This window comes from Panthera tigris, chromosome A1, assembly GCF_018350195.1.
Source record: "Panthera tigris isolate Pti1 chromosome A1, P.tigris_Pti1_mat1.1, whole genome shotgun sequence".
NCBI classification, from domain to species: Eukaryota; Metazoa; Chordata; class Mammalia; order Carnivora; family Felidae; genus Panthera; species Panthera tigris.
This window is the reverse complement of record NC_056660.1, coordinates 4,436,376-4,449,949: the sequence shown is the minus strand read 5'-3', so window position 1 is coordinate 4,449,949 and position 13,574 is coordinate 4,436,376. Positions and strand designations below refer to the sequence as shown.

Genomic DNA, 13,574 nt, shown 5'->3' with positions numbered 1-13,574 from the left:
CAAGCCGCTGCAAGGATCAGGGAGCCAAGTGTGAAGAGAGAGCATGCATATCAGATGTGGGGAGCCCGGGACTTCCTGGAGGAAATGATACGAACGTTGAGATGTTGTTACTGAAATGGCGGGTCGGCTCCTTGGGGAGTAAGAGACCGAACACACCAGGTGGAGTTGCCTCACGAGGTAACTTTGTTGAGGAGAACACAGGATCACTTCCAAAGCCACGACTCCCCACACAGGGGTAAGCAGGCTCCTTCTGTTGGGCTTGGGGACGAATATTGAAAGGCGGCGGCCTCAGCATAAAGGGACAGGCATAAAGGTGCACGTGCGCGCTCAGAAAACGTGCCGGTACGTGCGTTGTATGTTATGCTAAGGAATCTTATGCCCCTCCCAGGGCAGGGAGGTAACTGCGGGGCGCTTTAGGACTCGTGTGCAGCCGCAGTCCTGGTGGGGTGGGGGTCATACTCAGAATGTTTCTTTTTCTGTTCCAGCAATTAGCTAGCTGGTCTCTAAAAGAGAAAACTGATAGTTAGGCAGGGGCTTCTAGGACTTGCCCGGGTTCCGGGAGCCCTGCAGGTAACAACGTGTGAAGGGTGAATGGGAGTTAGATTAGGTTTGTTGTCGGGGAAGGTATAGTCCAGGCAGAGGGAACGGCGTTTGCGAAGGGTGGAAGCCAGAGAAGGGAGAGCACGTTTGAGAAACTGAGGTTGGGCTTGCCCAACAGAAACTTTCTCACCCCATCCACAGGCTTCTCAGACTCAGGGTGTTCTTCAGATTCAGACTGATGCCTGCAGGATCCTGAGGGCTTGCCTTGTTAGGCTACTCCTGCCTACTGTTTGAGTTATTTCCCTACCAGGAGTCAAGGGCGTGCCTCCAAACCCACTTAAGGCAACTGTGTTTATTATTTTAATTCTAGATCTAACTTAGGTATATAAACAAGTGAAATGTAAGACTGAAGAGACTCACATGTACGAAAGCTAAATTGAATACTTAGTAGAGATTCAATAAAGGTGAATTGCCAAAAACTTATTTCCTGTCCGAATTACATGAGAATTGATAGCTCTAAAACGTGAAAAATCAAGACATCTGTACTCAGAAGTCTTCACGGGCATCTCTGGTTATTACTGTACTTTGAAGAAACCAAAACTGGAAATCACAGTCGACACATTCTGTGGTGACTTATGCAAGAAAGAATGCGGACTTCCGGTCAGATGATCACACACCAAGACCTCTGGGCCTTTGTGATAACAAAGATGAATTCAATTGCACTTTTAGGTGTTTTAAGTCAAGTTCATGGCGTGCGTGCATGCGTAGTGTTTTTGACTTGGGGCTTTCGTGCAGTCCGACCGTTCGCGAGGGGGGACCTCTTCAGTAGGTGTCCCAGCTATGGCAAAAGGTGAGGGAAGGATTGAAGTGTTGAGAGAGGAGTCTAGACTAGACACCAGAGGTCAGGACCTGCCCATTAGGGCCTCCAGGTGAGGGGATTAGACTAGCCCAAGGGCAAGTAGGAGCCACTGGGGTTTTAAGTGGAGTGAGGTGATCAGATTGGCATTTTAGAGGCAGGGGCTGGCTAGACCGTGTCCTCTCTGGAGACCGGAAGAGTGTGTTGCTAGGTCAAGTGGCCTGAGCCCTGATCTCAGAACATGAACGTAGTCCTGGAGAAACGAAAACCTGGAGGTCAGGCCAGTTGGATGTTTTGGGTGCTGAGGAGTATAGGGTGATGGGGAGCGTAGGAGAAGAGCACATGCGTGGGGGGCCGGGTTCCGTCCCGGACACGTTGAATTGGAGGCACAGGTGGGACAGCTAAGTGATGTCCTCACCATGCCCTTCATCGTGAAGGTCTGATACTGAGGAGGGGGAGCCAGGAGGGAAGTAAAGGCGTGACAGTCGGCAGTAAATGAATGGCTGTTCTTCAAGCTGTGGGAGGCAATGCTATCATCCGAGATGGGCGTGTGAAAAATGAGGAGACGATCAGCAACATCTGGGGACCAGTAAAGGAAAAAAAATCCACAAAGAAGATAGGAAAGGAATGGCCGGACAGGTCAGTGGTGTCCCAGGTGTCAGAGGAAGACTGGCGTCAGGGACAGAGTGGTTAACACTGTCACATGTATCCAGAGTGAAGTTGGATACCCTGAAAAATACCCCTTGGATTAGCGGTAAGGAGGACTGAGTTGACCTTGATTGAAAAAGGCAGCTTGAGTTCACCAGGAGGGCAGAGCCAGAATGCTGCGAGAGGGCGCCTGCAAGGCTGTGGGGGATGTGAAGACTTTAAGTTTTAGCACAGAGGCATTTTATCTGTTGTCTTTCTCGTTTCTCCTAAATGCCGGGACTAATGAAAGGAACTTTTGTCTTGCTACCTTATTAAAAAGTTATTTTGGCTTTACATTGCAGCATCTGAAAGCTCATTGATACAGGTGTGTCCATGTTTATTTTTACTAAATGTTTCTGAAAGAAATAGTAATATTAAATACGCACCACGAGTTCCATTCCTTGACTTAGGGTTATGAGGGTAATATCCCAACATTAAGGAGGCGGAGGAAATTTAAGCATAAGGGTTTATGCCATTTTAACTCTTGATTTTTTTTAATTAAATAAGTTGTAGGAAAATAAGCAATTTTTTAGAAAAGTCTGCGATGAAGTTAGTAAACTTACTGAAACCCTTTGATGTATTCTTTTACTTGGCCAAAACAAAGAAAATACATTTTTTTCCTTTGCCTTAGTTTGTTGTTGTTGATCCTACTTCTGATTTGTTATTCTAATAATTGTTATGAAAGTTCATTTTCTCGTTGACAGATCTTTAGGTCCAAAAACAGATTTGAAGCCCAGTCCTCTGTTGACTAGCTATGTGACCTTAACCTCAAAGTCTTAATGTCCTCGTTTGTGAAAGGAAATATTAACGTTCTGTGACCCACAGATGTGTGAGGATGACTCAGCGCGCAGTAGACATGTAGCAAATCTTAGCGTTCATGCGAAGAAATAGAGGACCTTACACAGGACAATGGCAGTGAGGACTGTCGGGCCATGTCTAGAGCCAGACCTCTGAGTCACTTACTCAACTGCACTAGGCAGCAGTTTAACCTTAGACAGCTCACTTCGTCCAAGAGTAAAGCCCTAGAGTACTGGGAGTCTTTATGGAACAGTATTCTGTTTAATTATGATCCAAATACAGGTTAAGCAAATTTCAAAGGCATACACTCCGGTTATTAGCAAAAGAAAAAAACTCTGCTGAGTTTTTTTCTGTTGATTCTCTTGACCCAAGATTTCACGCATTATCTAAAGATGTCCCAAAGTATCACTCAGAGACTCCGCTGAGCTTTTCGTTAAAGCAGAAGAAAAAAAGAAAATAGCCGGCGTTAAGATGCGTGTGATGCCTTAAAATTGTTATAGCCACACCATTACACTTTTTTGTCTGATCTCTTCTTGTTTGGATTATCTCTTTATGCATCTGCTTTTCAGAAGTTTTCTTTCAATAATGAATCAGAGAGAAAATACAGCATCAGATCTTGCTTGCTTCGCACCTATTGAGAGTAATTTGAACAGTTCTTGGGAGTGCAGGCTGGAGTATTGGTGATGTAGAGTTTGGTCGTCAGGTGCGGACGTCCTGAGTCCGGTCCAGGTCTCTTTTCCCTTCCCCGTCCTGCTTTTATACTCTACTACCAGGGGACACTAGGCTCTGCTTGTATTTATTTGTGAAACCAGATGACCCAGCTCACTTGTCTTTAGGCACGTACTTGCAGTAAGAATGTTTTCCTGCCTGCTAACACCGAGCGCATTGAGATCACTCTCTTCGGACCACGCTGTGAGACAGTGTGGATTCCACAGTCAGAGGAATTTAGAAATTATTCCGTACACAGGAACAAGTATTACAAACATGGACAGCAGCGCCTTGAACCGTAGTGCCTGCATGTTTTTAGAGATGCCGTTAGCTCCAGCAGCAGTTATCTGAGCTGGCATTTCATGCCTTATCATTGCCTGTCATCGAGATTGTTTTTAAAGGAACATAGCATTCTAGTCTCTGTCTCAGAAAAATCAAGTGTTTAACATTTTTCCAGCAAACCCTTGAAATTGTTACGATCTTAACAGTTAAAAAAACATTCTCAGTTCTAAAACTTAGATTTGTTTAAATTTCTCTAGAATGAAAAAAAAGTAAAATGTCTCAAAATATCATGTGTCTAATACAGGTTTCAGCAATTGGATTTTAAAAGTAAAAGAAAGAATATTAAAAGTCATGGAAGGAGAGCCAAGGAATCTAAACATCTAGCAGACAACCACACCGTGTCCGTACTCTGTTCATGTTCCTGTTCTTCCAGACGAATCCAAGGCTTAAAACTATTCAGGACTTTTTCCCTCACTCAGCTAAGCAGGATTTCAGTTGTAAGTAGGGTAGCTGGCACTCAGACCAGATCAGGTTGTCTTGAAAGCCTAGGTTCCTGCCATTCTACTCCCTGTCTCCTGGTGCTGTGCTTTTCCATCACAAAACAAACAAAAAAAAAAAATGATTTTTTTTATCTGCACATTATACCTGTGTGTTGGCACTTAATTAAGACCATGCCCTAATAATTGCCTTTTATTGAAACAAAAGAAGAAAGTGAAATTCCTCTAGTATCTATTTTGCTCTTATAACGTTTGAAACATGCTCAGTCTTAAGGATGTGAAGACAAACACGTAAATACAGAAAAGACCTGAAATGTGTGCTAGGTCCTGAAGGATGAAAAATCCGCATGCTGCTTCCAGAAGACAGGAGAAGCAGAGGTCTTAAAATTAAGACGTTACCTTTACTTTTAAAGGGCAATTTGTTAGGGACATCTGGATGGCTCGGTTGGTTAAGCATCTGACTCTTGATTTCGGCTGAGGTCATGATCTCTTGGTTTGCGAGATCGAGCCCGTGTGAGAGCACAGAGCCTGCTTGGGATTATCTCTCTCTCTTTCTGCCTCTCCCCTGCTCACTGTCACGTGCATGGGTTCTCTCTCTCTTTCTCAAATAAACTTAAGAAAAGAAAAAAAGAAAGGGCAATATTTTATTTGTTTCTCAGTGAGTCCAAATGTTGTAATAAACATTTACGCTGGGAACAGCGTCTTTTTTGGAGAGGTTGGGGCATGGAGTAGAGGCAAATGGGAGGGTTTATTTAAGCCACTGAGAACAAATTTTCCATCATCTTGCGTGTTCAAGTCTACATTACCCCAGATTAAAAAGCATTAGCTTTGAAGACACAAAGAGAGGCACCTTTTCTTCCTCTGTATTGTCAAGTGTGCACTGAATGGTTCTCACCCAGCATGTTCTTGTAACTCAGGCTCCATTTCCTGTGTGCTCTGTGTGACTGGGTCCTCCCCTTTTGTGGTGAGGAGTCTGGCTGCTGAATGATGTTTCGGTGAGATCTAAATTGAGCCTGCCTTAGCCGTACATGAGCAAACAGCATACTGAAACTGTTTGGAGCTGTACATCAGTATGTTCTAGAAAATGTTGTATGTTATGCTGGATGTCTGTTATATTTTTTTATATTTCTCTGGAAAATAGCATAACTTCTGTAAATTAATAATATTTCCTGTTTTTAATCCATTCAGAATAAAGGGATCACTCTGGATACTCGGTTATATATGCTAGTGGACAAAGGAGCATTGGTTTCAATAACTGATAGCAAATGGGCAAATTATTTCCTGTAAAGGAATCCCGCCTTCCAGCGTTAGGAACTGCAGCCCCATATCAGCAGTGGAGGAGAGCGAGTGAGTGTGTACATAGAACGCATGCTGCATTACTCTTGATTCTGGGTAGTCGTTGCTCATACGGGAGTTTGGACCGTACCTCGGTCCAGCCAGACGTAGGAACTTTCTTGGTTCTTGGCTGATGTGGCAGCCATCCTTGAGCCCATTTCTAAAATTGACAGTATTGTCGTGCCGAAGGGTAGTGTTACTCTGTCCTCTGGGGCCTCCTACTATTTTGTGCCTGTCCTGTAGCTCTTGGTAATAGGGCCGTATCTAAACCTTGGGGGGACATAAAGTTGCCGGGATGTCCCTAGTTTCAGAATACCTCTGCACCTGCAGGACGGCAGCTGCCTTGGTGAAGCAACAGCTGGGAACCTCTGAGTCGAAACCAATGCTGGTCAGCTTTCTGTACAAGTCAGAAGGTGGCCACATAAGAAAATCTGTACCATATAGTACTGAAAATAAAAAGACACCAGAAATTCAGAGCTAAATGGAACCTTAACAGCCATCGAGTCAATCTTGGAAAAGAGTCCTGGAGAAGCAAAGACGAGACCACTGGTGTGAGTTTGAGGTCTCACTACTAATTTACCCCGACAGTTTTATGGCATTTCCTTTTCACGTATGTATGTGTGTGTGAATATCTATGGGTCTTAAGACCGCTTTGCCAAAAATCACCTTTATTTCTACATCCATACAACAAAAATCATCAGAACATTCCTTCTGTTTTCAACTTTTGTTTTATCTTCATTGATTTCTAAATATTTGATATTAATATATAATTTAAATTTCTCTACTGCCTTGTGGGACTGATCCCTTGCTTAATTCTTTTAGGGTTGCCAGTAATCAATGTTGGTAACGTCTCAGTCCTGATCACGTGATGTAGTGGAATCATATCCAAAGACAATAGATTAATGGGTGTGTTGGGACAGGGGTGGAGTTTAAGATTTTTTTCAACTATATTTAAGGTCTTTGTTGTAGTATTCTTATTGATCTTGTAAATATAGGCTTTAATCACTAAAAGAAAAATGTTAGGCTAAAAGTCAAACCTATGTATTTTTTCTTCCAAAAATATCTTAGAAGGGTTGTTGGGTCAGTGTCCTTTGATGAGATGCCTCATTTAAATACAGTTTTTGTTTGTTTACTTTTTCCCTTTTTTTGTCTTTATTTTGTTTTGAATGTGCAGTAAAGTAAGTTTACTTAGTATAAATGCCTTTAATTTAAGGTCTGAAAACTCCCAGGGATCTTAGTGTAATGTCTTGACCCCATTTCTGGATTTGGAAAGAGTCCTTGGGATATAAGAGCTGTCCTCTGTACAGTGAAAAGTGACAGTGGGCACACAGTCCCTTAGGACAATACCAAGGAAATACAGCCAAGAGATCTTTTTCTTTTTGACAGCTTGTAATTTTAACCAACCAACGAGACAAATGAACCCCAAATTTAAGGAAACAAAAACACTCTGGATTTTATTTGCCTCCTGCTGGAATTTAAACTTTGTTAGAAGGGATACCCATCAGAATTAATTCCAACTTTTCACCGCTTGCTATCTCCTTATTCAGCATTTTGCCTCTTTGTTCTAACTAAAACCACATCTACCCATTCATTCCATGGGCGTCATTAGTTTCTGAATAGATTTTTAAAAAAGCACAGTAGCATTCAAGATGTTGCCGCAGAGGAAAGAGTTTCTTGAATTGCCCGAAACAACACTTCTCAAACCTGAATGTTTATTGGAATGGCCCGGACCTTGTTAAAATGCAGATTCTGATTCCACAGATAGGGCTGGGGCCCAAGAGTCTTCCCTTCTAACCAGCTGCCAGGTCATGCCAGTGCTGTGGGTCCATGGACCACATGCGAGGAGCCAGGCCCTGGCACATTTTTTGGGAGGGTTAATAATATGTGTTACTATAAAAAGAGAATTTTGTGACCAAATAAGATGAGGAAAGTCTATGTTAAAGTAACACCGATGTCATTATTTGGACTTCTGGGAGCCTGTGGCTCCTAAGGTATCCTCGTACATTTCCGAGAGGTAGACATTTTTTTTGTGAACCATACTATGCAACTAGTATTCCTTGTGGCATATAGGAAATTTACTTATAGAGAGGGTCTGTTCTGAAAAACAATTGCAAAGAGTCTCTTGAGTTCGTTTAATTTAGTGCCTTCTTTTTATTTTTTTTTAAACTTTTTTTTTTTTTTAACATTTATTTATTTTTGAGACAGAGAGAGACAGAGCATGAATGGGAGAGGGTCAGAGAGAGAGGGAGACACAGAATCTGAAACAGGCTTCAGGCTCTGAGCAGTCAGCACAGAGCCTGACATGGGGCTTGAACTCACGGACTGCGAGATCATGACCTGAGCTGAAATCAAGAGTCGGACGCTCAACCTATTGAGCCATCCAGGAGCCCCGCTCGTAAATCATTTTCTAAAAATATTTGCAATGGGAAGATTTGAAGCCAATCTGGTGTTTGTGTGTGTGTGTGTGTGTGTGTGTGTGTGTGTTTGCATGCATTTCACCTTTGTTGTGGATTATTGAAGCTGTGAGTTCCCCAGAAAATTTTCTTTAGCTGGATTTAAGGGTGGGATGCATCGAGTCAGTATAAATAGCCACAAATACTTAAGAACAGTCTACAATATGGCACATAGTCAACATGGATAATGTAACTAATCACATTATTTGCCTGGTGAGTTCATGCTGTGGATTCTATGGGGACTGGCACCTTTTGGTGAACCTCGGGCTTTTGGAGTTGTGGCAGCATGACTGGTGACATTTACTAATTCCTAGTGCAGTGCCAGCAATGTTCTCAGCACTCTATAAGATGTTCTCGGTAACCCTAAGGGGATTATTGGCGCCCCAGTCATACCCATTCTACAGACCAGAAACTGAACTCTTTAGAGACTTAGAAACTTTTCCTCATGTAGTTTGGTAGAGCAGATTTTAAACCCAGCTGCTCTGACCCCCATCAGTGTAAAACATGCATTTACTAACAAGCACTGTTATTTTTTTTAACCACCTTTTATTGAGGGATGACCATGTGATCGCTACTTTGCATATATTATTTCTCATTGTTCATCAAGTTAAAAAAGCAGTGTCTTCCTGTCATGAAGAAATTGAAGGAAGTGTATGTACTGTTTGTTAACGATCATTGTTTCACAATAAAAGAAAGACTTGCTCATTGTACATAACTTGGAAAATGGTGAAGAGTACGGGGAAATAAATGAGCTGTATGTCATCTAGAGAGATGCTTTAAGAAAAGCAGTTCTCTTCATTATTTAGGACATACATTTTATGTAGTGAAAGATGTACATATTACTCTCACATAGTAGGGTGTACACATATTTACCTATATATTTTTTGAGCAAAATTCTTCCTTTAATGTGATTTCATCAATCACAGTTAACATCATGACTCAAATTTTTGTTATAAAATGCTAACTACATTTTTTAACTTAGCAACCTTCCTGCTTTTTTCCCTGTGAAATGGATACCTTTTTAAAAGCTCTCTGAGGGGCGCCTGGGTGGCTCCGTCGGTTAAGCGGCCGACTTCGGCTCAGGTCATGATCTCACGGTCCGTGAGTTCGAGCCCCGCGTCGGGCTCTGTGCTGACCGCTCAGAGCCCGGAGCCTGTTTCAGATTCTGTGTCTCCCTCGCTCTGCCCCTCCCCCATTCATGCTCTGTCTCTCTCTGTCTCAAAAATAAATAAACGTTAAAAAAAATAAAAAATAAAAATAAAAGCTCTCTGAAAGTCCAACTTGGGCTTTGGGATTGTGATTAAAAGCAGCAAACGCACTTCTCCTACCTTCATTGACGGCCCTTGACCACACCTGCTAGGCTCGTGAGTGTGTGTGTGGGTTTGGTATGCGGAGGCTTTGCTTGAGTTTAGAACTTCCTCCCTGACGTCCGCGGGCCGCCTGGTGCCGCTGACCTTAGCAGCCCTGAGCAGCGAGCGAGCTGTCCGCTTCTAGGCAGGCTCCAGCCGGGAGTGTGCACAGCGTCAAAGCAGTGAATAAGCGATTTCTGCGGTTTCCGTAGCCGAGAGCCTGTGTGATTCTCCGTGATGCCCAGTCGCACCCCGGTCCCGCTCTGAATGTGGCTGTTTTTCAAAGAGAAGGATGGTAGCTAGAGGGGAAATAGCAAGATTCTGGAGTCTGGAAAGCCTTCACATGGGTATGTGTGCGCAGAATGAATTATTATATCGTGCCAATGTTGCTGATTCCAGTCTGTTTCTGTCCAAGTTACAGTGCTTTCTGTCTGCTGCTGCTTGTCGGTGTGAGTGTGTCTGTGAAAGCTCATTCGTCCTAGTGCAGCGTCTGAGGGCACTCTTAATTGTGGATGTAGTAAATCAAAGAAAGAAAGGCTTTGTTTATGGTATAGCAGTTCGTGTGAAATAGACAAAAAGAAGCAAGCGTCCTGGATGAGTTATGGCTCTGGTTTTTATCGTTCTGGTTTTTGCTCGTATTACGTGAAATTGGGAGCTTATTGTTGGGCTGTCTGTAAAAATGTTCCTTGCTAACTTGGGGCGTGTAAGGCTACGAATTGATTTCTGAGAAAGACTGTTTACTGTTTTCAAAAGTGATAATGCCTCATGTTCTGTGACTGCACTGTTCTCCCTCTTTTTGGTATTTTTGTGAATGTTGTCAACTAAAGCAGTTCCTACTTAAATGTGAAGGAACTGTGGTACTCTCACACTAGAAAGTTACAGATTGTAGTCTTTAAAAGGAGTAAGAAAAAACCAAGAATTTTAGCCATCTGCTATGATGTGGATACAATAGGATGCTTTTGAAAGTCTTGCCTCTGTTTTTGCCTGAAATCAATGCCAGTAACTCAGCATGGAATGGAAGAATTGTGGTTGACAGCTCGAAGGCAGCCTCGGGCCTCGCTGGGGCAAGACCATTGGAGTTTGTGCTTCGTCTCGTTGTGATGGGTTTTCTGTGCTGGCTCAGAGCAGACAGGGATGTGGTTATGGCTTCTATGTCTGGAGATTAAAAAAAAACAAGACCAACCGTGTACTCTGCTTCACCAAAAAGCTGCCCACTGATCACTGCATTCAGAGCACAGACCTGCCTACCAGTTGGCCGTGCTTGTCAGCTTGAGCAGCCGGGCACCACGGTCCCATGCCTGACATGGCCCAAGGGGGCTGGAGTAGAGACCAGAGGGGAGCTGGCCGCCCCCCCTCCTCCTGAGCACCAGTGGGTGCATCTGTGTGTTTGTTCCAGCCAAGCCAGCCAAGCCATCGCGTGGGAGAGCAGAGGCGGCCGGGCGGTCAGTGATGGGAGCCCCTGCTGTCCCCTGCTCCTCCTCCCAGCATTCCTCCACTCCCCGGGCAAGATTCCCAGCCCTTCTTCCCACACTCATGCAAAGGCCAAGGGAAGGCCTGACCCAGCCTCTCGCTTTGGGTGGAATGCTCTCGATGTAGCTGAAGAGAGGCAGCGGGGCAGAATCTTCTGTGCAAGGCTCTGCACCCTCCCCCCCGCCTGTGTTCCGCTGGGGCTCCCTCGCTCCTGCCCTACCTCCACAGGTGGCTCTGTTCCTTTGACGAGCCTGACTGCAAAGAAAAGGAAGGAACTCTCTCTAACTGGGAACGCCAGTTCTGTAGAAATCGTCTCTTTTCCTGCTCTGAATGTTTACTGGTTCAGTGTTCCAAAGACTTCTTCATATACTCAGAATACTATGCGTGTGTGTGTGTGTGCAGGAAATGATAGCAAACACAGTATTTAGTCAACTTTAAATGATATGCCAGCATAAGATAAAGTATGGAGTTTGCTAAATTGTGGGTTCTATTTTATTTGAGCCCCCTGATTGGTCAGGGGCCAGGGGAGGGGCGGGGGGACCCTGAGGGACAGCCTGATGACTCTCCTCTCTGGAGGAAGCTCCTGCCGGGGACAGGCAGGGGGAAGGTGGGTGCTGGGGAGGATGGGCCACCAGGTCGTGGTCCTGTCCACGTGAGCTAAGTGAGGCCAGCACTGTGGCAGGTGTGTAGCAAGATTGTTTTAGAGCCAGACAGACCTGGGTTTGAATTCCAGCCCCACCATTTGGGAGCAGATACTTAACCTCTTTAAGCCACAATTTCCTGCTCTATAAATGAACAGTAATAATTCCAAGATGCTTATCAGGCTTGACTGAGATGATTTATAGTAAGTGTTTAGCGCAGTGCCTGGTACACGCTAAGAGTTCGTTCCAAGGATGTGGTGAAACCAGGCAGGTTCCTGCTCAGGATTTGTGCAGCCAGCCAAGAAGCAGCCGTCAGGAGCTGGCAGGGGTGGTGAGACCTAGCCCAGAGAGCTGTTGGGGGGGTAGGTAGCCAAGTGGGGGAGAGGAGCCCAGGACAGATCCACAGGTGGCAGCATGGGGAGCCCTGGTAAGAACCAGAAACCCCAGGAGAAGCGGCAGCTTGCTAAGAGGACTCCCGGGGACAAGCCAGAAGTAAAAGCTGAGGGGTCGCGGTGAGACGGTGAGAAACGCAGAGCCTGAATCCCACATCTGAATTGGAGACAGGACAGAGGGCGAGCTTCCAGAACAGGCGGAAGCTGAGGACTCTCCAGCCACTGTGTTCTCAGGAGAGAGTGGAGGGGAGACGTCGGGGGCGTCGTCTTGGCCCAGACCCTCATATCTGAGGGCTCTAAATACCCACTTTACGGATGAGCACAGGCGGACTTTTTTCTTAATGAGATAGGGCACATGTGACACAACTCTAGGGCAAGTTTTGACTTTAGATTGAGAAGCGGAAAGCGGATTCACGGGTAGTTTAAAGCAAAATTCATGAAACCGTTGGTAGAAACAAAATCCACTGTCGGGGGTTTGGTGTAAATGAAGCTCTGTTGTGGTGTAACTTATTCCCGTCACCGTCCTGGGCAGCAGAAGTCAGTGGTCCCAAGTTGAATCCACACAGAGAGCTGTATGCCGGGAGAATTACTTTCAAAAGACCCGTAGACGTTATAAAAGGTTTGCAGTGAAGGTCAGCATGTCCGTTTCTGGGATCCTGCTTGATCTTCCTGTCGATATGTTTAAAAGGCTCAAAAATACTATTTATGGAAAATGGGTTCCAAGTCTAGATTAGGCACAAAAGTGACTTTCATGACAATAACATTCTAAATTCCAGATATGAAAGATATTTCAAGGCTTTCATCCAGTCAAGTGACACTGACTAGTATGCATGTTTCTTTTCCCTAAAGAAAGTTAGTTCCCTGGGATAGGGGTTGGGCAGGGATAGACACATGAAGAGCAAACTAGAGTGTTGTAGCTAAACAGCTAAAATACAACTGTGTAAACGTGATGAATATTTTAGGAGGTGAGCTACCGTGCTTCTAGAGTATCACAGGCAGAGACTTACTGCGGGGGTCAGGGAATAATAGGAAAAAACTCTTGGAACCCATCACCAAGAAGTGGGAGCCGAGCAGCCTCAAAGGATGAGTCCGAATTCGATTGGCTCTTTGGGTGGGAATGCTGTTCCAGGTGGAGAGGTCAGCATGGACAAAGGGATTTTGTCCTTTTTTGTCAATACAGGGAACATTCAGGGGTACAAAGTAGCCAAAGCAGAGGTTTTCCCAACCAGTGAGATCCGAGCCCATTGCCCTCCAAATCGCGTCTTGCTGTGTGGCTAGGCAACAGAACACATATGTCCTAGAGCAGATCTCTGCGTGCGGGTTTAAGTAAGTCTGGCCTTAATTCCTGTGGGTCCCACATTTAGCCAGACGTCAGAATCACTCAGTGTGCTTTTCGAAATGGATTCTCGGCAAACAGCTCCACTCTCCTTGAGAACTTGGTTCCATGGTCCAGCGTAGCACAGGAATCTTTGTTCTAATACACATTCCCCATGTGATTGGGTGCCATCCACGCTGGGTGTGTGGGGGCCACTGAAGACGAATGGCCCTGGAAGTGGTGTACCATGT

At 44.7% G+C, this 13,574-nt stretch overlaps 1 protein-coding gene across 11 annotated transcripts in view; it reads left to right on the top strand.

Moving 5' to 3' along the window:
* The window catches only part of SPATA13 (spermatogenesis associated 13), an 81,453-nt gene that overhangs the window by 39,545 nt on the left and 28,334 nt on the right, over nt 1–13,574 (top strand). The window contains exon 1 of one of the 11 annotated variants that reach the window (XM_042983293.1): nt 124–235. The exons of 8 other annotated variants lie outside the window; for them this stretch is intronic. Coding sequence is in view for 2 of the 3 variants with exons in the window: in XM_042982869.1 (XP_042838803.1) it covers nt 2,024–2,150 (127 nt within the window). In the remaining variant the exon portion in view is untranslated. Of the gene's footprint in view, nt 1–123; nt 236–1,586; nt 2,151–9,391; nt 9,853–13,574 lie in introns of those variants that run through there. 2 more of the 11 variants (XM_042982869.1, XM_007074354.3) reach the window with 2 other exon arrangements.